The 23,280-nt window shown below is 38.0% G+C and overlaps 1 protein-coding gene across 1 annotated transcript; it reads left to right on the forward strand.

Annotated features, from left to right (window-relative positions):
• The first annotated feature begins 163 nt into the window (after positions 1-163).
• AFP (alpha fetoprotein) lies at positions 164-20,437 on the forward strand. The gene is made up of 15 exons (XM_032398237.1): positions 164-348; positions 1,350-1,401; positions 2,327-2,459; positions 4,476-4,687; positions 5,803-5,935; positions 6,843-6,940; positions 9,154-9,283; positions 11,209-11,423; positions 13,020-13,152; positions 13,667-13,764; positions 14,365-14,503; positions 16,896-17,119; positions 18,261-18,393; positions 19,670-19,724; positions 20,285-20,437. Exons 1-14 carry the CDS (start codon positions 264-266, stop codon positions 19,712-19,714), a joined length of 1,830 nt encoding a protein of 609 aa, XP_032254128.1. The 5' UTR covers positions 164-263; the 3' UTR covers positions 19,715-19,724; positions 20,285-20,437.
• The last annotated feature ends 2,843 nt before the right edge of the window (positions 20,438-23,280 follow it).

Here is a 23,280-nt window from a genome sequence, read left to right on the forward strand (position 1 = left end):
TGAACTTGCAAGTTTTTTCCCCTTTTTTTTCCCCTCCCAAAAGAAGTCTGTGTCCTTGAACATAAAATGCAAATAATCCCTGTGCTGTTAATTATCGACAAGTTGTCCCATTTGCAACCTAAGGAAATAAAGTAACAGATATCTCCATACACTAACAAAAGATTACTAATTAACAGGCATTGCTTGAGAAAGGTATAAAAGAATTACAGCATGATTTTCAATATTCTCCCCCCCCCACCATTGCCAACAACAAAATAGCAACCATGAAGTGGGTGGTATCAATTTCTTTAATTTTCCTACTAAATTTTTCTGAATCCAGAACAATGCATAGAAATGCATATGGAATCGGTAAGATATTTTGTGTTTGCTTTTTTGTCTTTTCTCTATATCAAAGTTCTTAAATTTGCATTTATTCATTTGTCCTGATTTATTTATATTTACTGTTCCACACGGAGTAAAAATATTTAATGGTGAATATCTTTAAATGAATGATAAACTTGTGACTTTACAAGAGGTTTACAAAACCATGGGGTGCTTAACATTATCTATGAATGGCTTATATAGTTAACATTGAATTAATGTTTTGTATATTATTTATTTAATTAGTATACATATTAACTTTGAAATATGTGTATCTATATTATATCTCTATCTAGCTCTATATATGTGTCTATAATCCTGGTTCCTTTACCTACAAAACCCCCTCAGACTGGTAAAATAAGTAACATCTTTGTTCTTTACTTCCGAAAAATGGACCATTATTTGACTAAAGAAGAAACGGTGTGACTGGGATATAAATTGGCAAGCGAACTGTGGTGTAATCATGTTCAAAAGGAGGACTGAAATGTATTTTTGTTTTAAAGATTTTATTTATTTGACAGAGAGAGACACAGTGAGAGAGGGAACACAAGCAGGGGAAGAGGGAGAGGGAGAAGCAGGCTTCCCGCTGAGCAGGGAGCCCGATGTGGGGCTCGATCCCAGGACCCTGGGATCATGACCTGAGCCAAAGGCAGACGCTTAACGACTGAGCCACCCAGGCGCCCCTGAAATGTATTTTTAATCCTCTGATTTCCAAGCTAATTAGAACGTCGCAGTACAGGGGGAAACCAAACAATTGGATTTTAGTGCTAGCTCTACCATAAATTATTCTCGTTAACTTAGCTATTCCTTAGTCTCCTAGTTTTCTCAAATACAAAATTAAGGTATTTGGAGAGATGCTCCTTAATGTCTTCTCAGTTGTATGGTTCCAAAATTGTATAGTTCTAACTTAAACACAAACATTTCTGTGTAACAATGTTCATTTTCCTGGTGCAGTTGCCATTTCTCATGGAGTTTATTTTGCTTTTCAGCTTCCATTTTGGATTCTTCCCAATGTTCTGCAGAGATGAATTTAGTTGACCTGTAAGTTTTGCTCATATAAATGCACTTCAAATATGAAGCAATGATAATTTTAGTGGGGTAATTCAATGAAGTTGGATAGCTCTATGAGTTCTGGAAAGTACAAAAGCGAATTGAAGACGTTTCTTTTATTGGATATCAAATTGATATTGAAGAGGTTGAACTGTTGGCCCATGCCTTAGATATTAACCTCTAGATTCCTTGAAACTCCATGGGAAAAACCAAATCAGATTTTAGAAACTCAAGATTAGTATCAAATCAGTGGTGACCACCATCTATAAAGGTAGGAATTTCCCACATCAATACTGATAGATTGATATTACAATATGCTCTATTCTGAATGCTATGTAAATCCTAGTAGCAGATAATAGAAGTAAAACATTCTACTTTCTGTTATTTGTAGAGAGTGTTTTTCTTTTGAGTGCTGTCCATTCCACACTCCTGAAGTTTTTAATAAGGAATTTAAAGTAGTATGTTACTGCTACTACTTGCACCCAGAAACCTGTTAAAACAATTCTTTGGGTCAATCCATGAGCACTGTCTTGGATCAGATCTTGATCACGCTGGGAGTCAATACAGGTAGAGGTTTAATGACCAATTCTTTGCTTAAATTTAAAAGGAACTATAGAAGATAGACGCCCTCAGTTATAGCTACACTGCAGTGGGTAGGTGACCACAAAAGCAGGAACCACTCTTATGGGAAATCCACTCTGATTTTTTAATAGATATGTGTATATTTTAGGGGGAGGGGCAAAAAGACTGACATCTCTTTCTGGATGACTAGAACCTAATTTCACACACATTTTTAGCAAAAGTCACCCCTTAAACAGGTCACATAACAAAAAACCAAAACAAACAAAAACTACTCTTGAGCAAAAGCAGTTTGACATGTCTGTTCCTTAAACATTCATATGTATTTTTGTTTCAGAGCTACCATATTTTTTGCTCAGTTTGTTCAAGAAGCCACTTACAAAGAAGTAAGCAAAATGGTGAAAGATACGCTGACTGTAATTGAAAAATCCACTGGCAGTGTGCATCCTGTAGAGTGTTTAGAAAACCAGGTGAGTGAATGATGATAGTAACAATAATAACAATAATAATAATAATATCCCACTGTGATATTTGACCAAAGTTTAGCAGGCAGAAGAGCAGACACAGGGAAGGCATGAGAAATACATTTAAATATTTGAAGAGCTGTTGCATGAAAGAGGAACTGGGTTAACTCTGAATTGCTGAGGAGGGCGGAAAAGAGTGGGTGCCTGTTGTAAAGAGACAATATAAGCACGGTGACTAAGAGCTAAGGTTCTGAAATTCGAGTATCTGGGTGACCATGAACATGTTACTTAACTTCTCTGAGATTTAGTTGCCTTACCTATAAAATAAGGAATAATAATAGCTTCCATTTCAGGGTTGTCATTAAGATAGATATAATAATAGTAATAGAAGGTACTTTTTATTAATCACACAATGTGACAGGCATTATTCTAGAGAGTGTTACATACCCATTGATAATAAAAATATTTTATGACCTAGAGCATAGCACTGATGAATCAGGTGGATGTCCAGCGAGCCAGGAGACCCTTGCTGGGCTCACTGGTAGAATATCCGCTTTGCCTACAAATATAAATTTATTAAATATTTACAATAAATGCTATTCTTCCAGTTGAGGAAGTTGAGGCACAGAGAGGTAACTTTTTTAAGGGAGCCCAGGATCAGGATTTAAACTAGGCCATCAGGCTCCAAAAGTACCACCTTAAGCGGCTTTGCTGCACTCTACACGATAGTGAATGTGAGGAACACAGCACGTACGGAGGATTGCCAGGATTAGCAAACAAGCCATAACCAACTATGAAACTCACTTAAATTTGAATTTCAGTTAAACAATGAATAGTTTTTTTAGTATATCTTAATGTAGAAGGTCAAGAAATCATTTATTGTTTATCTTATCTCAATGGAGAAAACTAGGAACTTTATAATGATTAGAGTGACCCGGTTATGGAATGAAAGGCCCAAAGAATCTTCTGTCATGGTGGAATTGATGAATGGCCAAAAGTCATTATATCTGGAATATTGTAGAGGAGATGCCCTTTTAAAGATATAAAATATTTTCCAACTCTGAAATTGATGATTTAATTAAACTCCCTGTTTGGCATCTTTATTTTTGGCTTGTCTTGCTAATCTAAAAGCATGTATAAAAGAAGCAAAATACATTCTGTATTGCAATTTTATGTCCAATGCGAGGTTCACGATAATGTTATAGGTTGATGATTTATCATTGTAAACTTAAAGGCATGATTTTTATGTGGATTGGGATTTGAAAGTCTTAAAATTTCTAGGGTTTCCTAAATTTTAGCAGTTATAAAAGCTAAATAAAACTTTCCTGAGAAAAATGAAGCCTGTATTTCTCAGAGGCATTCTTTAGACTACTGGTGTCATCATCTGATTTTGGTAAAATTAAGGCAACAAAAAAAGTGGCTTATGTATTTTTTAAATAGCTTCTAGACATCATGGAGCCAAACTGCTGATAATATAAAAGGGAAAAATAAAATATTTCAAATATTTTTTGGGGGAAATAAAATATTGCCTGGCCTTTTTCCTTTTAAGATAAAGTAATTTTGTCTAATAGTCATGTGTATTTCTCAAGGTTGGAAACCAAAATTCCATTTCCAAAAAGGCATGAAAGAAAGCTCTCATAGGCTGAAATTAAATATATTGGGATTTGTATAGGGAATTGTTTTTTAATCTGTAGTTCTGATTTTGGATATTAGAAAACTTCTCATGTGTTTTACAGAATTTCAAAGTAAACTTAGTTGTCTTTCATTAAAAGCAAATCTTTCTTGGGGCGCCTGGGTGGCTCAGTGGGTTAAGCGTCTGCCTTCAGCTCAGGTCATGATCCTGGGGTCCTTTGATGGAGCCTGCTTGGGCTCCCTGCTCAGTGGGGAGCCTGCTTCTCCCTCTCCCTAGGCTCCTCCCCCAAGTCATGCTCTCTCTCTCTCACTCGCCCACTCTCTCTCTCAAATGAATACATTTAAAAAACATACAAACAAACAATCAAAAAATCCACATCTTTCTTATAGCTATCTATCTTTCTGGAAGAAATTTGCCATGAGAAGGAAATTTCTGAAAAGTACGGACTTTCAGATTGCTGCAGCCAAAGTGAAGAGGAAAGACATAACTGTTTACTAGCACACAAAAAGGCTGCTCCAGCATCGATCCCACCCTTCCAAGTTCCAGAACCTGTCACCAGTTGTAAAGCATATGAAGAAAACAGGGATATGTTCATGAACAGGTAAAGATCCAGTTTAAAGGTAAATTAAAACTCCCGTAGGAGAGCAGTATCAAGCAGAATCTAGCATTACTGCAATTTAGGGATATACTCTAAAATGTGGAGAAGTGGCAATAATGTTGCACCTGCTGAGGTCCTGCCCTGGGAAATTAGGTGAGCCATTTTGAGTGCAACTTTGTTTCCACAGCATGAGTGGTAGATGTGGTACAGACCACACACCAGACCCACCAGTTTTTCCCTTAGTCTCTTGAGATGTACATTCCCCCCCCCTTTTAATCTTTCCATTTTAGCTTGCCTAAGAATATTTTAGTACCACGCAAAGTGATTCCTTCTGGAGTCAAATATTTGGTGTTTCATGTTCACCAAAATGCCTGGAAATAAAAAAATTTTAGAGCTCCAGGTTTAAGGCTAGCAATTACCGAGCACTTAGGATGTTGTAGGACCATGTGTTCTTGCACGTCTGCTTGGGTTAATGCTCATGACCTGCCTTTGAAGTCTATTGTCCTTTTTCCTGTCATTCTTCCTCCCATTTTGCAGATGAGGAAACTGAGGTTTAGAAGGTTAAGATAATTCACACTGCGGGCTGAGGGCACAGTGCTTGTACATTCCCAAGCAGGGACTTGAACTCATGTTCTCCGTTGGGGAATCCTATATCTGACTCTCCATCACGTCTGTCTTGCATGCTGCTCTCTTGCACGCCTGAGCCAGAGAAATAGAGAGCCTGCCCTTAGACCATCTCTGCTATGGAGCCTGTCAAGGAGGATGATTCCATTCTGTACTGATGAAGAAAAAAAAAAAACAACTCCACCTTCCTGTCTTACTTAGTGGAGGTCTGGATTTACTGACTCCCCAAGCATGTCTGAATGTGCTTATTGAAAAGGACACCTTGATAAGAATCATATTCAGCATTTCTGCCTATTTGGTTCTCATAATAAAATATGGTATTGGTGGTCAGGTTGTTTCTCCCCCTGGGGATCTCTAGTAAGTAAAATTTTTCTCAGCATGTGGAAAAAAATGTGGCTGTTTTCTGACTCTTTAAGCAAATTCCAGAGCCCAGTTCTAGTAGTAGTCCTATTTTTATATGTTTGCAAATCTTACAGGTCCTTTTCATTTCATAGGTACATCTATGAGATAGCAAGAAGGCACCCTTTTCTGTATGCACCCACGATTCTTTCTTTGGCTGCCCACTATAGCAAAATAATTCCACATTGCTGCAAAGCTGAAAATGCAGTTGAATGCTTCCAAACAAAGGTATTCTATTTGTATAGATATCTGAACTAATACTTTAATCTAGCTATGACTCATTAAAACCAAACAAAGTTAAAAATGGAAATATGCTTTGCATGCAGAATACCATGTTCAGAATTGAGCATATTTCAGCAGTCTGATATTCTTTGGGCTAAAACAGCCGGACTTGCTGCTTTGTATTCATTCCTTTGGTCAATAATTATTATAAGACTAAGGACGGGAGATTGGGGGGGGGGATGAAAGAAGACAGGGTATGGGTGATAACATAAGCAAAAGAGAGGGGACTAAGAGGTGAAAGAAGATGGGGTAGAAGGAGCAGGAGGAGAAAAGGAGGTACAGAAGGAGAGAGAGGAGAAAAAGAAAACAAACACTTTAAGCTCATTATTTCTTTTGGTCCTTAGAACAAATTTGAGGTGTAAACATCATTATCTAACAAAAGGAAACTTCGGTTTAGAGAAGTGAGTAGCTTTCTTAGGTTTGGAGAGCTAGAATAACATCCACAAGTAATCACTTGCCACCAGAAGTCCTACAAGAAAAACTTGCTAAGAACTGTGACTATTCCCAGAATGTCAGGCTGTGACAATCTTTTTTTGTGATAAAGCAAACGTTTGAGAAATTATCAGGTTTCAATTTGTTTAAAAGTACAGTTGTTTACTCATTATCCCAAGTAAGAAAGTTATAACGTTCTTGTTTTGAGGTATTTTAAATAAATCTGTCTGGCTTCGATGTATATAAACTAATCTAAAAGAAAGAAAGAATGGATAAAGTTCTGTACAAATGTATCATATCTATAATTTTAGTAAAATTTTTTATGGTTTGATGTTTTACCTGTATTGGTTGTTTTTCTAAATATTAGCGCCTGTAAAGGAAAATACATCCTTTCCTGACAACTTGTTTCTTCTGTATCTAGACAGCATTGATTATAAAAGAATTAAGAGACAGCAGTTTGTTAAATCAACATATATGTGCAGTAATGAAAAATTTTGGACCCCGAACCTTCCGAGCCATGTAAGTTTAAGCTGTATCTAGGGAAGAAGGTGAGATCTGCAAAACTACCATTTTGCCGTTTGAGCTCATTTTTCTCATTGTCACTGTTGTAGAGAATGAAGGTTCCTTTGATGAGAGCTGATGCGATTAGGATCATGAAATCCCAGGATTGGAAGGAAGCTAACTGATAGTCTGCTGCTTAACACTTTTTAAAGCCTACTTAATTTACCTCTGTCTCATATTCTATCTTTGTTGTTAGGATAAAGAGGAATACAAAAAAGCCCCAGACAGTTAATCATCTAGCTCAAGCTCTTCATTTTTACATGTGAATAAACTGAGACCCAGAGAGATGAAAGCCATTTATGCAGGACCACACTGCGAGTCAGCAGAGCCCAGTTTTCTAGGTCTTGATCAGGATTTATTTTCCTTACTGTCTGCTAGGTCAGTGATCTTGAATTGTCTGTCTCCTGACAGCTGAGACTTGGACATCAGATGTAAAAATCAGACTTACCAATGGTTGAAGGCTGCGCTACACGGCATGGCTGCCGCTAGCCCCGTGCAGCTCCTGAGCGTTTGAAATCTGCCTGATGTGAATGAGGAACTGTGCTCCAGGTGGAAAAGACATACTAGATTTTACAGACTTAGTATGAAAAAGAGAACGTGTAATATCTTCTTAATAGGTTTTTATGTTAATTGCATATTGAAATAACTTCTTTAAAGAATTTTTTAATTCGCCTATAGTTGACACACAAAGTTACATTAGTGTCAGGTGCACAACGTAGTGATTCAACTTCTCTCTACCTTACGCTGTGCTCACCACAAATGTAGCTACCATCTGTCACCACACAACACTGTTACACTATCGTTGACTATCCTCTACTGTGCCTTTTATTCCCATGACTTATTCATTCCCTAAGTGGAAGCCTGTATCTCCCACTCGCCTTCCCCCATGTTGCTCAGGTTCATGCTCATACCCCTTTCCTCTGGCAACCATCAGTTTGTTCTCTGTGTCTATAGGTCTGATTCTGTTTTCTGTTGGGCTACTCATTTGTTTTATTTTTTAGCTTCCACAGAAGAAGGAAATCATATGTTGAAATGGTATTATTTTTGATATATTGGGATCAACAAATATTATTAAGATGGATTTAACTGTTTCTTTTTTACCTTTTGATGTGGCTACTAGAAAATTTGAAACTACGTCACTGGTTTGAAGTGCTCTTCAACTTTTATGATGAGACGTTTCTAGTCGAGGAAAGTATCTGAGATGCTAATGGAAGACTATTAAGTCCATGCGTTCACAGTTTATTTATTTGTTTGCTTGGTAAATTACACATTTAAACATACTATACACAGTGGAGATCTAGGATAAGGTTTGTAGTTATGGAGTTAGTTCCAAGACTGCCTGAAATTTTTTTCTTGGAATAGGTCAGATGTTGCTTTAACTACCTTCCAACTCTACTGGAAACATAGATTGACTCATGAATTACTAACAAAATATGAATTAAAATATTATTATAATGACTGTATTTATCATTTACTATCCATAAGTGATTACACTTAAATGTTATACATTCATAAAGAAAATCTACCCTTATCAGAAGCAGCAACACCACCAGTTGCTCTAGGGAGTAGAGCCTTCATCTAGACATCTCTTAAAATTTAAGGAAATATGTAGAAGTCACACGACTTTTTCCTTCTTACTTCCCTTTTGGGCCACACACTATGTGGCTTGGCGTGCTGACACGTCTGGATGTTTAGTCTGCTCTACTCTCTTGTCTCACTTCGTTGATTTGCACATAGACACCCCTTCCTGTAGTCCCACAAGTGTTTTTTTCTCCCAAGTAAAAAATGGTTGTTATTCTCATGGAATTTTCTCTTTCTTAATTGTGTGTCCTTTTAATTTTTTCCTGCCCACTCACTAAGGTGATTCCAAACACCCAGCATCATAGATGAGCAGTGAAAAGACAGATTTCATCCCAATTCACAGGAAAGCTGTCAAAGACAAATAAATTATGTCCAAACTACTTGTGGGGACAGGTCAATTTAGAAAGCCACTGCGTTGAAAGATTGGGCTGGAACATACTGGACTTAGAATGCTTTTCCTTTTCTTTTGGGACAGCAGGAACACTTCATTCAGTTCTTTCTCTTTGGAGCAGCAACTACACTAATACTCTAAGTATTATTTAATGTTGGTAGATAACCAGGATTGACTTCTATTTCTTTCCCTCCTTTAGAACGGTTACAAAACTGAGTCAGAAGTTTTCCAAAGCTAATTTTACTGAAATTCAGAAACTGGTCCTGGATGTGGCCCACATACATGAGGAATGTTGTAGAGGAAATGTGCTGGAATGTCTGCAGGATGGGGTAAAGAGTCTTGCCTCCTGACATAATTCCACTAACTTCTCTTTCTTTTGCTCTCATTCTAAACGGGAGAAGGCTGTTTGAGTTGGTCACAGGGTAGGGTAACTAGTTGGCTGAGGAAAGTCACAGACTTCTTGATAGTGAAACTGAAACCATCTTCTGTTGATCCTACCTTTCACTTAAGAGATGTTCTCCTCTCATGAGACTAGTGCCCCGTTCATTCATTCTTTCTTCTGAAGGAGATTGTAAATTCCACATAGGATCTTGGTGGGGGAGGGACAGACTCTTTTAACAAATTTGTTTTTCCATCCATTTATTATTTCATTTGACAAATATATATTGAATACTTTCTGTGTGCTAGACACTGTGAAGGACACTTGTTATGAAGGCACAAGCTAAGCTCAGGGAATTTATAGTCTGATAGAGATGAGACGCTTGGGGACTGTCTTCTGTTTACTGTTAATCTCCAAAGGCTGACAGCAGGATGCCTGGCACACAGAAGGGGCTCTATTATATCTATCATATAGAGATATCTATTATATGAATACAGCAAAATAGCACAAGAAACAACAAAAATAACACAAGAAACTGTTCTACAAGGTACAAAGCTAACCGCGCCAAAGAGAGGTGTGGATATTGGGCTCTAGGAGAATTAAAAACCAAAACCCTAAAACCCCCAACACAGAATCCTCGAGCATGCCATAGTTGGTCACCATTTAAGCAGCGTGGCATTGGTCTCTTTTGGGCCAACCTTAGGCTTCTTTGATACTGTACCAGAGGCCCGTCTATCCCCAAATTACTCCCTCTCCAGTCCCTGGTGAGACACCTTCTTCTCCAAGAAGGTTTAAAATTATTGCTCTTAGATATTCAAATGGCTCGAAAATCTGGGCTTGAACATGGTTTCCAAAAGATCGAACGTGAGGATAAAATGCTTATTTCAGCCGGTCCCTCCGCAGTTTGGCTGAAAGAGTCCTGGAAGGCAGCCGGAAGCTGAGGCTGGAAGAGGCCTGAGCGGCACGGTCTCTGAGCACCGGCAGAGATCCTGGTGCGAGGAGCCCGGGAAGATTCCCAAAGACAGATTTCCGATTTCATCTATTTTTCCTTTTAAAAGTTTTTACCTGCATAGTAGGCACCATAATAAGAACTATTTTGTTTTGTTTTGTTTTTTTGAAGTTAGTTTTCTTGGTTTTAATTGACAATTTTACTAATTTCTATAGGCACTTAAAAAATTATTTTTCCATTTTTGGAGCTCATAACCACCCTTTTCCTTTAAAATGGCAAAATTAATTTCAGTATGGTATGTAAATTGATTTTAATGGCTGAATAATGCTTTCTAATTGTCCCTATTGAGAATGCATAGAATTTTTGGTCCCGTGACGGGGATATGTAAGCTCGGCTTCATTCTGGCCCCTTAGATGAGCTGCCATTTCATTATCTATAGCCTGCCCTCTGGAGGTCACAGTGGGTCACTGCAGATTGTTCTGTTAACAATGGAGCAGAAAGTTTGATCTCCGTATTAGGACGTCAACAGCAAAGGTCCAGTAGCAAAGTTCAGTAGTAATAGAAAGATATATACCAATGTGCATGTCATTTGGTTTGGAGCATATATTTCTCTCTTGTTTTAAAAATCTTCCCAATACAATAAAATAGGTTTTAGTTAACAGCTATGAAAGGAAGAATTGAACAAACAGGGGTAGGTGAAAAGGAGTGAGGAAAGGCAGACTAGGGAGAAAACACTAAAATGGGAGACAAAGTAAAATGCCTTCTTTCTATTCCTTCCTTAGTTCTTTGCTCCCCCCCTTCTCTCCCTTCTACCCTTCCTCCAACCCTTCAATCCTCCCTCCCTCCCTTCCTTCCTAGAATTGGCCCTGAGGTCCCGCATTAAAGAATAAACCTTTAAAACTTATACTTCATTTTTCCTATTACAGGAAAAAATTATGTCTTACATATGTTCTCAACAAGATATTCTGTCAAGCAAAATAGCAGAATGCTGCAAATTGCCCATACTTGAACTGGGTCAATGCATAATTCATGCAGAAAATGATGACAAACCTGAAGGCTTATCTCCAAATCTAAATAGGTTTTTAGGAGAAAGAGATTTCAACCAATTTTCTTCAAGGGAAAAAGATCTTTTCATGGCAAGGTAACACACTCGGTAAATGTATGTTCACATAAGTAAAGATTAGGATGTAGCTGACAGCTTTGTGTGGCTGACATGGGGAATGATAGCTATGGTTTTTGAGCTCAGCATGTGAGGGTGATACTAGAATGTAGAGTCAAAATATATTAAGCAGGTGAGTAGGGAATAAGGAAATGGGATCTATCTTACACTGATGGGACTTTCACTATATTAACTGAAGTTATATTTTATTTTGTATCAATTTCTCTGGGATCAGAAGCATTGTCATCTTTGTATGGATTACTCATATAAAGACCACCACTGAGCTTCCAAATAAGATCCGAGTATTTTGTGATAAGAAGGGCTCATGGTTAAGAACGTGCTTTTTCATTGTGCATGTTTTAAGAACTTTCTCCCAAAGTATAACTCAATAGATAATGGTAGATAGAAGGGCTTTTATTAGAACAGTTTATTTGCTATTTATTTAATGTACGTTTTATTTTTGTAAGAAAATCAAAACATATGTTGAGACACTTGCAGTATAGTAGTTAATTGTATCGATATAATTGATAGCACATGTTCTCATTCTATTTGCCTTTAAGGGAAGCAAGCAGTCAAGTTAATACATTGCCCGTTATTGTACAGTGTCCTATGGACACCATCAGAGGAGAGATTTTTGCAACTCTTAGGATATTATGCCTAATGATCTCCAAGAGTCTTTATAAATTTAAGAGTCTGGTTCTAATGTAAGAATGAAAATAATGGCCCGATTTTCTTTTTAATATTCCCTAAGGATATCACTTTATCGTTGCTTTCAGATTGGACATTCACACATCATTTGCTAAATAAAATTATGCACACAAGAACAAAGTCCAGATTGAAAAAACCTGCATTGACAATTTATTGGTGGCAGAACTAAATATGACTTACTTCTATAACTTGGAAATACAATTAGTAAATCCAAGAATTATCTTTAAATTCACCCACCCACATATCCAACGCTAATTGCTTAACAGAAACAGTTCTTCACTTAGAAAGGTTCTTTGCAGTAGAAATCTTCTCAGCTGAGAATGGTCTTCCCCCAGATCTTTATATAGCTTCCTTCATCCAGGTTCTGTTCCAAAAGAGCAGTCCAAAGAGACATTTCTTAACCAATGCTGTCAATCAGGAGTCACTTTTCCCCTTCTGTTGTATCTTCTCTTCACTGATTATCACCACCTGAATTTGATGACCTATTTCTTGCTTATTCAATTCTGTATGCTTTATTTATTCAATAATGTATGCTTTTGAGAAGTCAGGCATTTTATCTTATACATTATTGAATCCTTACTGCTTAGAGAAATGCTTGCATAGAGTCGGCACTGGAAAAACATTTGTTGAATGAATGACTGTGAAGCTCATAATTGAAAAACCCAGGTGAAGAGTGCAGAAGAAAACAAAACACCATTTAAAACAGTTGGAGGGATTGTTATTTGTATTAGTTTTACCATGCATATAGTTCAAGTCATAATTTGATTTCCAGGTTTATGTATTTGAATTTTAACTTCTACATGCCATATAACCCAGGAATATATTGTCTCTTAATTCCAATAACATGATATTTTTTCACACATATTCCAGATTTACTTATGAATATTCGAGAAGACATACGAAACTTGCTGTCCCAGTTGTTCTAAGAGTCGCTAAAGGATACCAGGAGTTATTGGAGAAGTGCTCCCAGTCTGAAAACCGTCTTGAATGCCAGGATAAAGGGGTAATTTGCTCTAGCTTTAGGGACAGTCTGAAAACCTGCATGGATATTACCCATTAAAAATACTGGTTTTTTTGAGAGCATCTAGTTATTAACTAGTAGCTAACGAGTTATATCTATGGAGTAGTCATCTAGACATTAAGTAGTTATTAACTAGTAGTCAACAACTAGTGGCCTACTTTAGAAGTAAAAATGTTAACCAAAAGTTCCTTGACACACAGAATAAAAATAATATTCATTGTTGAACAGTTCCAGAAAAGCAGGAATTTATACAGAAAGAACTGTAGTCCTTTATCCAAAGATTGAATTCTGTGTGATTCATAAAATTTTAATCTCCCCAAAGTCCATTTGTTTTAATTCTCACAATTCACACTTTATTATCCTTAGTATTAAAAAACCTCTAAAATTGTTTTTTCTAAGATTGGTGTCATAATAAAATAACATATTATTGATCAATTTTTACAAAGTTTTGTGTTCAGGGAGAGAAAAAAGTATGTAATAATGCTTGTATTTTCAGGAAGAAGAATTAGAGAAATACATCCAAGAAAGCCAAGCATTGGCAAAACGAAGCTGTGGCCTCTTCCAGAAGCTAGGAGAATATTACTTACAAAATGCGTATGTTTTTTGTTTTTTTGCGTATGTTTTTTTAACAGTATTTTTAGTGATTTAAAATGATGAAATGGTGAGGGGAAATAGCAACCTAAATTAGTCACCCAACACTACTCTAATTTCAGCCCCTATTTCAGATCGGAAATCGGTGTAATCTGATCACCCAGTTTCCCTTGGGAGAAGGTGGGGATCCCCATTTCCCTCTTTAGGGAGGAGGAAGAATGATTTGTGAAGGTCTGATCTTTGGTACTGGCTTTGGGTTCCCCAAATTGTGCAGATTTTTGCAGAAAAGCTATTTATTCTGTTGCAGTCTGTCATCGTCAAAACATGGAATAGATCAAAATTACAATCAGTGAAGCTTTGAGGTTGGGAATAGAAGTCAGCCTATCATCCAGCGTTTGTTTTCCCATTGTGATATGTTGATAGAATAGAAGTACAGGGGGTGGTTGTTAGAGTAAATGCATCTCGAAAGGTGGTCCCAGTGCCGTGTGGATAAAGCAAATGAGCTGACCTCATGGCTTCTGATACCAAAAGAGGGTCTTTGAGGAGTGAGGAGTCCCAAAACTCACAAATGATTCAGGATTTGGTGAAAAATGTTTCTTCCAGGTTCCTTGTTGCGTACACAAAGAAGGCCCCTCAGCTGACCCCACCTGAGCTGATGGCCTTCACCAGGAAGATGGCAACCGCAGCAGCTACTTGTTGCCAACTCAGTGAGGACAAACAGTTGGCCTGTGGCGAGGGAGCGGTGAGTGTTTTGTTTAGTCCCATTGTTTCTGCCCCGTGTGGCTTGAAATAGTCTCATGATTCCCACCTAGGGCAAATGGTAAAAACCACTGTGGAGATGGCTTTACCAGGCTTGTTCAACTCGTTACAGTTGGAGAGGGCATGAACTCAGCTCAGAAAAGTTGGCATGTGGCTAGGCCGCCTGTCCTTCTAGAATGGCTGGTGGGAGTGGGGCCGGGGTATCCAGCACTGTCTGAGCAAGATTTATGGACAGGAAAGATATAACAACCAACAAGTCGTTCAATTCAAGATTTCTTCTTTTTGTTCACTATATACTTTATTGTTAAAAAGAAGAAGAAAAAGAAAACCAAGGAGTGAGCCTACTGGACTTGAAACTCCCCTACACCTTGAGGCCCTGCTTCTCACCAGCCACCTTTCCTAAACCAACATGGAGACCATCACTTCACCCTAATAACAACATAGCAATTCTTCAGGATTATTCTAAAGACCCACACTGCACTTCTTTTAAAAAATGTATTCTCTCATTGAACGATTATACTACTCCCTTTTGAAATGCCCCATTATCATCTTCATTTTATAGATAGAGAAAATGAAGCTCAAAGAAGTTATGTTAGGACCAATGTCTCCCAGGTAGGAAATGGTGGGGCTGATATTTGAATGCATATGCACCTCTTCCCGGAGCCCAAGCTCCAGCACCCAAGGCCATACCTTCTTCAGAATTTCCTTGCTTGTCTCACACACCTCCACTGCTGCTATTATCCCCCTGCATCTAGTTCACCCATGTATCTGAGTTACGCCATTGTGCACCCATGAGCACTGCTTTGGTCTAATGGATGCAGTGAAAAAAATGTGCATTGAGTTAAAAAAATAGAAAGCTTCACTTCTGAGAGATGAAAATTAGTCATTTTATTTTCAGCCATACTTACGTATTTGCCTTTTGTAGTATAATCTTATTATATTAGGGACATTTTCCCCCTTTAACAAGGCAAAGAGTATAGAGCAGGGTAAGTCCTTCTGAATAATAACATGACTTTCTAGTTAGTAATGCCAGTCATCTTTATTTTCTAATGTCACTAGCATCACACGTAAGATTGCAGTCTGAATTTTCTTTCATTATTTTTTCCCTTAAAATCACGATTGTGAACAAAGTTGTACATTTATTGTTGCCCTTATCCTCTTTTTCCTTTTTCTGATACTGAGGACTTATTTGCTAGCTAGTCATCGTGTCTTGGAATTTTCCACCAAAAGTTAGGAGTGAAAGGATTCCTGTGATTCAGAATCATCTTCATCATTTATTGAATTCCACACATTGAGAGGCTGCAGGGACACAGGACTTCATAACAGATCAGAAGTGTAGGTTCTGGAAGCCTCCTGCCCACGTCCTCATCCCACTTTCACCACTTGTTAGTAGCGTCACTCTGGAAAGCGAGTTATTTCTCTAGGCTTCAGCTTTTTCATCTGACATTTGGGAATAAGAATTGTTACCACCCACACTGTCTTAAATGAGGTAATCCTTGTAACTCATTCAGCACTGGCCTGATACACAATATACACACAAAACATGTTGACCCTTATTACAAGTTATTGCTAGGTGTTTAAGAAATATCTCTGACATGTGGAAGGTAGGAGGATTCTACATTAGGAGAGCCTTAAAAGACACCTCCCCCCCACACACATTTTGGCCTTCTTTCTTTTCTTCTTTATTTTTAAGGTTTATTTATTTATTTTAGGGGGTGGGGAGGTGCAGAGGGAGAGAGAATCTCCAGCAGACTCTGAGCTGAGCACAGAGCCGCAGATGGGCTGATCCCAGATTCTAAGGTCATAACCTGAGCCGAAATCAAGAGTCAGACACGTAACCGACTGAACCACCCAGTGCCCCAGCCTTACTTCTTTTCAATTAGGATTATATATTAGCTGTATGCATGCATGTGTGCATGTATGTATGTATATGAATGCGTTAGGCTTGTGCTATTCTTACCTTCAGAAAGCGATTCTCTGGATCTGCAAAATAAAATAGAAAGCTCAGCTAGGTATACGTAAGAAATTTAAGCCATGTATTGATTTCCTAGGTCAGGGCAGATAATTTTTTCCCCTTTGGAAGTAGGTGTGTAAGTGGAAGTGTATTTCAAATAGCTGACAGAACTAGCTGAAAGGACTATCTTCAACATTACCTATGGAAAATCTGCCACTAAATGGTGAGGTTTATCCCAAACAAATGGGTAAAAAAGAATCTGCAATGTGGCAACACATGACCCTACACAGGTAGCAAATTTTTCTGTAATATTTATAAATTACTGGGCATCAAAAATCGCAACGATTCTCTGGAAACCTGAATCAACTTAGTGGCTAATGCTGAGTTGCTTTGCTGTCTTCTTTCTCATTCTCCTAACCAGGCTGACCTTATTATTGGACAATTATGCATCAGGCACGAGGAGACTCCTGTAAACCCTGGTGTTGGTCAGTGCTGCACTTCTTCATACGCCAACAGGAGGCCTTGTTTCAGCAGCTTAGTGGTGGATGAAACATACACCCCTTCACCCTTCTCTTCTGACAAGTTCATCTTCCATAAGGATCTGTGCCAAGCTCAGGGTGTAGCACTGCAAAGAATGAAGCAACAGTAAGAAATTGTCATTTGTTAGCATGGAGAAGACTAACAATAATAAATAGTAGTTGAGATTTCTGCCTTACACACCCACCAATCTTGGGCTCATTAGGAGAAATTATTGCCCCAAAGCACTGACAGTGGCTTTTAAAATAGTTTTGTCTCAGTGTCTTCACAGCCTCCTTGGAACATAGGTCTGGAAAAATTCACAAGGGCAGACGATTTTTTGTTTGTAAAAATAGTCTCCATTGTGACTATTGTTGTGATATGTGTTGGGACTGAGGGAAAGTGGGCAATCTATTTTGGAGAATTGGGATATGTCTTGGCAGTAAGTTTGGGTATTTCCATTCCAAAACACTGGAAAAACACCATTGAACCTTTTTTCACACTGTTTACTTTTTGAAGAGAATAACCATAATATTTGATTCAACCATGAAGTATGGGTGTTATGAGATAGAATGCACATTTCATTTCATTGTATGAGGCATCCTGTAATGGGGTGATGGTAATCCAAGTCAATGGAACTTATGTTCTCCAAATTCCCATGCATTTTAATAGCCACTTGCTTTGGAAATGGTCTTCCTTCATTTCGGAAAACCTGTTCTTCCCTTTTCCGTTGTCACAATCCGTGTCATGTCCTGAGGTACAGTAAGAATGCTGCCTCCTCTGACAGGTCTTCTTCCCTATTCCCCAGTCAACATCAATTCCCATATGAAAGTGTTGCTAACTGAGTAGCACAGATGATTGGTGGAGCCAGTGCTCAGGTAAGGGTGTGATAATTATGGATGGCAGGAGTTTGGAAATCTGGGCCTTTGAGTATGGATAGGATGTACTCTAGAGTGGAGAACTGGAAAGGATATTCCAGGTAAGTAAGAAAAAGACCGTGTCTTACCACACGTAAGCACGGTGGAACTATAAAATCATGTTTCAGCTATAATCTGCACAAATCCAGACCAGTAGAACACCTGTCTGTTTCTAGCCTCAGTCTTTCTGATGAAGGCATTGGACAGAGTAGGGGTTGTAAGTCTGGTGATGGGTTGATGGAGTAAGGTTTGGGGGCAGAGGGTTGAGAGGGCCCTAAAAATTCTCCACTAGGAAGGCTTTAGAAAAATACCTTTGCATAACAGATTTCTCTTTTATTTTGTTTAAATTATAGGTTTCTCATTAACCTTGTGAAGCAAAAGCCACAAATAACAGAAGAACAACTTGAGGCTGTCATTGCAGATTTCTCTGGTCTACTGGAAAAGTGCTGCCAAGGCCAAGAGCAGGAAGCCTGCTTTGAGGAAGAGGTACGTGCAGCTCATTTTCACATTCGAAATCCTTGGGAGGGCATTTCCTGTAATGCATAATGAAAAGAATTTTCCACTAATCTATAACTTGAAAATAATGCCAGAGAGATTTAAATTAATTTAGAAATAGATTAAGGGATTTTATGATATTTAAGAAATAATCCCAATTTTCTCACTAAATATTAGGAAGAAGCATAATTTTCAAATATGTTAAGAGAATTAGTAAGTTTGATTTATTTCCTGGTAAACTATAAAGTGAATATGTAATTAATTGAAGATAATTTAGACAGTTTCTGGCCTAAAGACTGATCAATTCAGCTAAATGGATTAAGAGGATTTAATAGCAAATTAATTGTGCAAACAAGATATTGGGGGAATATTTATTAAAAATATTTTTAAACTCATTTAGGAGCATACCTTGGTATTCCAACAGACTAGTAATTAGGAATTATCTTAATCTTATTATTTAGCAATTTTAACTGGATTTATAATTGGCTACATTTAGTAAGCCTTTAGTTTATGTTACTAGATATATTTGAATATAGCATCATTATAATTTTATTTATTTATTTTAAAAAATATTTTATTTATTTATTTGAGAGAGAGAGAGAGAGCACAAGCAAAGGGAGTGGCAGAGGGAGAAGCAGGCTCCCCATGAGCAGGGAGCCCGATGTGGGGCTCGATCCCAGGACCCTGAGATCATGACCTGAACCGAAGGCAGACGCTTAACCGACTGAGCCACCCAGGCGCCACGCATCATTATAATTTTAAAAGATATCCTGTAATTCTGCCTTTTTGTCAAGTGTACACTTACCAGTATATGTCTGTGTTTTTAGTAGAAGAGGGTGGGACACCGATAACCAAATCAGATAAAACAAAACTGATAACATAGGTTTGATGCAAACCATTTCTGATATATATGCTACAAAAAGAAAAATGTCCCTTGATGAGAGAAGACATTCATTTAGATATAGAGACCATTAGCACACAGTGGTTATACTTTCTCTGCAAACCTTCCAGTTGCTATGACTGACATGTGAAGGGAGGTGAGGGGTGTGGTGACAATTGGTCACAATCTGGAGATTGGCATAGGAAGAACACACTATCTATACTGTAGGGGTGAGTGGATTTTTTTTTTCTCTGACTTCCATTGTCCCAGCTTGTTGGCATCAGAGATGTACTTGAATTCACCCCTAGATAGTGGAGAGTTCACTGTGTAACTGACACAGTCATCCATGTCTTCGTCGGCTGATTCTTATTTGTTTATATTTTTCAGGGTCCAAAACTGATTGCAAAGACTCGTGCTGCTTTGGGAGTTTAAATTACTTCAGGTAACAAAAATTCAGACAAGGATAAATATAATGATCATTCTCCCGAAGTACTGATCCATAGTGAAATATGTCCTGAGACCTACCATTAAATTCTTTCTTTTCTTAAGATATTATTTTTATTTACTTGACATAGAGAGAGGGAACACAAGCAGGGGGAGTGGGAGAGGGAGAAGCAGGCTCCCCTCAGAGCAGGGAGCCCGATGCGGGGCTCAATCCCAGGACGCTGGGATCATGACCTGAGCCGAAGGCAGACACTTAACCAACTGAGCCACCCAGATGCCCCCATTAAATTCTTTTCTTAAAAAATAAATGCAATGCAGCAGAAAGTTTATTTTAAAAACACTGGAACAAAGTTGTGTCCACCATGGTAAATCAGTGACTCAACAACCTCAAAATTCTCTTAGGTTATTTCTTTTTAGGTTATTTCTAAGGTTTCAGCAAATGCCATCAGAAGACCTTCCCTTCTACTTAGTATTTCCCTGATGTAAAATAATAGAACCAGTTACCTTCTGCACCCATTCACTGAATCGGTACTTAGTATATTTTTGTTCTTATTACAGGGGGAAGAAAAGAAGACAAAATAAGTCTTTATGGTTTGGTGTGAATCTTTTCCTTTAATTGTAACTGAGATAGTGCTTTTTGTGAATTAATGAAATGATGAAGACTTTAATGTGAGATTTCTCTATCATATAAATAAAGTATCTCCAATTTTTTCCTTTTTACCTAGCCTGCTTCTTTATGAAAGTTTATAGATGACCTTTAAAAATAGTTATGTATACCATTGTCTGAAGCAGATTCTGATAAAAAAACATTGGGTCTTGGTTGTTATAGGAGATTAAAGCCACTCAAGGATGGATTTACAACCCTAAAGGCTAGATGCCTTGGTGCACTAAAAAGATGTTCAAGTTAAGCACTGTGATGCCAGGGCACTTTGCTCATTAAAATGACCACTTATGTATTCGAACAGATACACTGGAGATGAAAAAAGAAATTATTATGCTTTTATGGGATCCATCAAGAATGATACTACTCAAAATTTAACATCTTTTTTTCTCCATCTTGTTCAGTTCTTTATTCACAGACATTTTAAAATATAAGTAAGGGTTTATTGTAGTTGTTTTGATTAAATATTAATATATTTAGCCATTGATTTTTCTTAGTTCACAAGTGTTTATTGAGCACTCACTGGGTACAAGTTCCCGTTCTGGGTGTGGTCACTGTCCTCCAGGTGCTCCAGTAGAGAAGAAAGCAACTAATAGCAATGCAACGAGATTATGGTCACCATAGAGGTGGCAACAAATTGTGGAGCAAATCAATGGGTAGATGAGGCCAGCTCTGCCTGGGGAAAGGTTCACACTGAAAGAGACAGACTTCTAAGAAGAACCTTGGAAGATGAGTGGGCATTCGTCAGTTCACGTAAAGGAGAAGTCCAATTCATTAGAGAGGAAAACATAGCCTATGACAAAACACAATAAATTGTTTTAGGGCAGTACTAGGTGGGTAGGAAGGATATAGATCTAGAAGATGAAGCAAGATACATAAACTGTAGGATTGAGAAGATTCTCATAAGTTTTATTCCAAAGGGTTTGGACAATATCTTATAAGTAACAGGGATCAAAGTGATATCTAAGCAGAGAAGAATGACCATGGTTAGTTTTTAGGAAGATAACTCATGAGATATGGAGGATGGGGAGTATGTGCGGGGGTGGGGGGGGGAAGAAGAGGGGCAAGGTCAGCAAGTGGTGCAAAAAGATTAGCCCATCAATAGGGAGGCTGTTTATCATATTAGTTCTAAATAGAAATCTAAAAATTACATTCATGCTTTGGCCTCTGCTCCAGGAGAAAACAATTGCTCCAGACCAACAAAATGAGCTTTCAGATCTAACTCAATTGCTTAGTACTTGATATTCTTCTTTCAGTTCTATTGTCACATCTGTGGACCTTGTCTGATTTTGGTGTAGTTCTAAAAGGTATTAACTCAGAGATCACAATAAGGCAAGGTAGAATTCAGTATAAAAGCTTTAAACAGGAAAAATTTTTTTTATTATTAAGAGGAAAGTTCAATGAAGATAAAACTGTTAGGAAAATTTATGAGCCAAATGACATTTCACTGACATATATAAAGAAAGAAAATGATTGGAAACACGAGGACAAAGTATCACAAACACAAGAGTAAACTGGAAATTTTAGAGCATTTCTACTTCTTTGGAAAAACAAGTTGGGTAAACCATAAAGTAGAAAAGTGCATAGTAAAGGTTACGATGATTTCCATGCTGCAAAATGCAGTGGTCAATTCTCAGTCCTTACCTGATTTCTCGCAGCACAATTTGACACATTTGATCACTCCTTTCTCCTTGAAACATTTACCTACTTGGCATCTGCATTTTCTTCCAATCTTATTGGCTGTGTCTCCTCAGTCTTCACTGCATTTTCTGCAACTCTTTGACCTATAAATGTTGGAGTGTCCCAGAGCAACTCTTCCTGAATCTAAACTCGCTCCCTAGGCGATCTCATCTAGACTTAGTGTATTAATACCATCTAGAGGTTGACAACACATATTTTTATCTCCACCCTGGATTTCTTCCTTTCTTTCCAGGCTCCTGTGTCACTTTCTCCCTGACATCTTCATGTTGATAATGCAGAGACAACTCAAACATAACACATTCCAAACTGGACTCCATCCTGTCCCAAACTTGTGTCTCCCTTTGTCTTGTCCATCCTTCTTTTTGCTCCAGCCAGAAGTCTTAGAGTCATCTATGATTTCTTTTTCCATATCACCCCTACATTCAACCTATGAGCAAAGCCTGTTGGTTCTACCTTCAGAGTATATCTGGAATTTGACTCTTTCTCCATACCCTTAGTACCAGTCACAATAATACCACACATGGATTCTTGCAATATCTTCCTAATTGGTCTCCCCTCAAGTACCCTTGACCAACCCCCAGCTCTGGTCTCAACATGGTAATTGAAATGATCCTTTACACCTAAGTACATTATACCACTTTTCCGCTTAAAACCTCTAATGTTTCCCATCTCACTCAGAGTAAAATGAAAAGTCTGTCCACTGACCCTACATGATGATACCTTTTTGTCCTCTTCTCTTTCCCCTTTTCCATTGGGTCTTTTTGCTCAGGCACAATGGCCTGCTTCTTTGCTGTTCTTCAAGTTACCAATTCATTTCCTGCTGAGTTTTGCCCTTGTGATTCTTCTCACTTGGAAAACTGCCCTCAGATATATGGGGCTCACTCCAACACCTCCTCGGGCTTCAACTCATTATCATCTGCAGGATGATGTCTTCCTTGACTGACCTATTTTAAGTTGTACCCCTTTACCTACCTTCCACACCACTTATCACCATCTGACATACACTTGATTTTACTTGTTTATTTATTTTCTGTCTATCCACACTAGTGTAAGGCCCTGAGGAGAGCAAATTTGGTCTGTTTTGTTCACTTCTATTATCCTCAGCATACAGAACATCTCCTGGAACATAATAAGCATTCCATAAATATTTGTTGGATATGTGGGTGAATCGCACATGCCATGGGCTGTATTT

This window comes from Phoca vitulina, unplaced genomic scaffold (genome assembly GCF_004348235.1).
Source record: "Phoca vitulina isolate PV1807 unplaced genomic scaffold, GSC_HSeal_1.0 scaffold3, whole genome shotgun sequence".
NCBI lineage: Eukaryota > Metazoa > Chordata > Mammalia > Carnivora > Phocidae > Phoca > Phoca vitulina.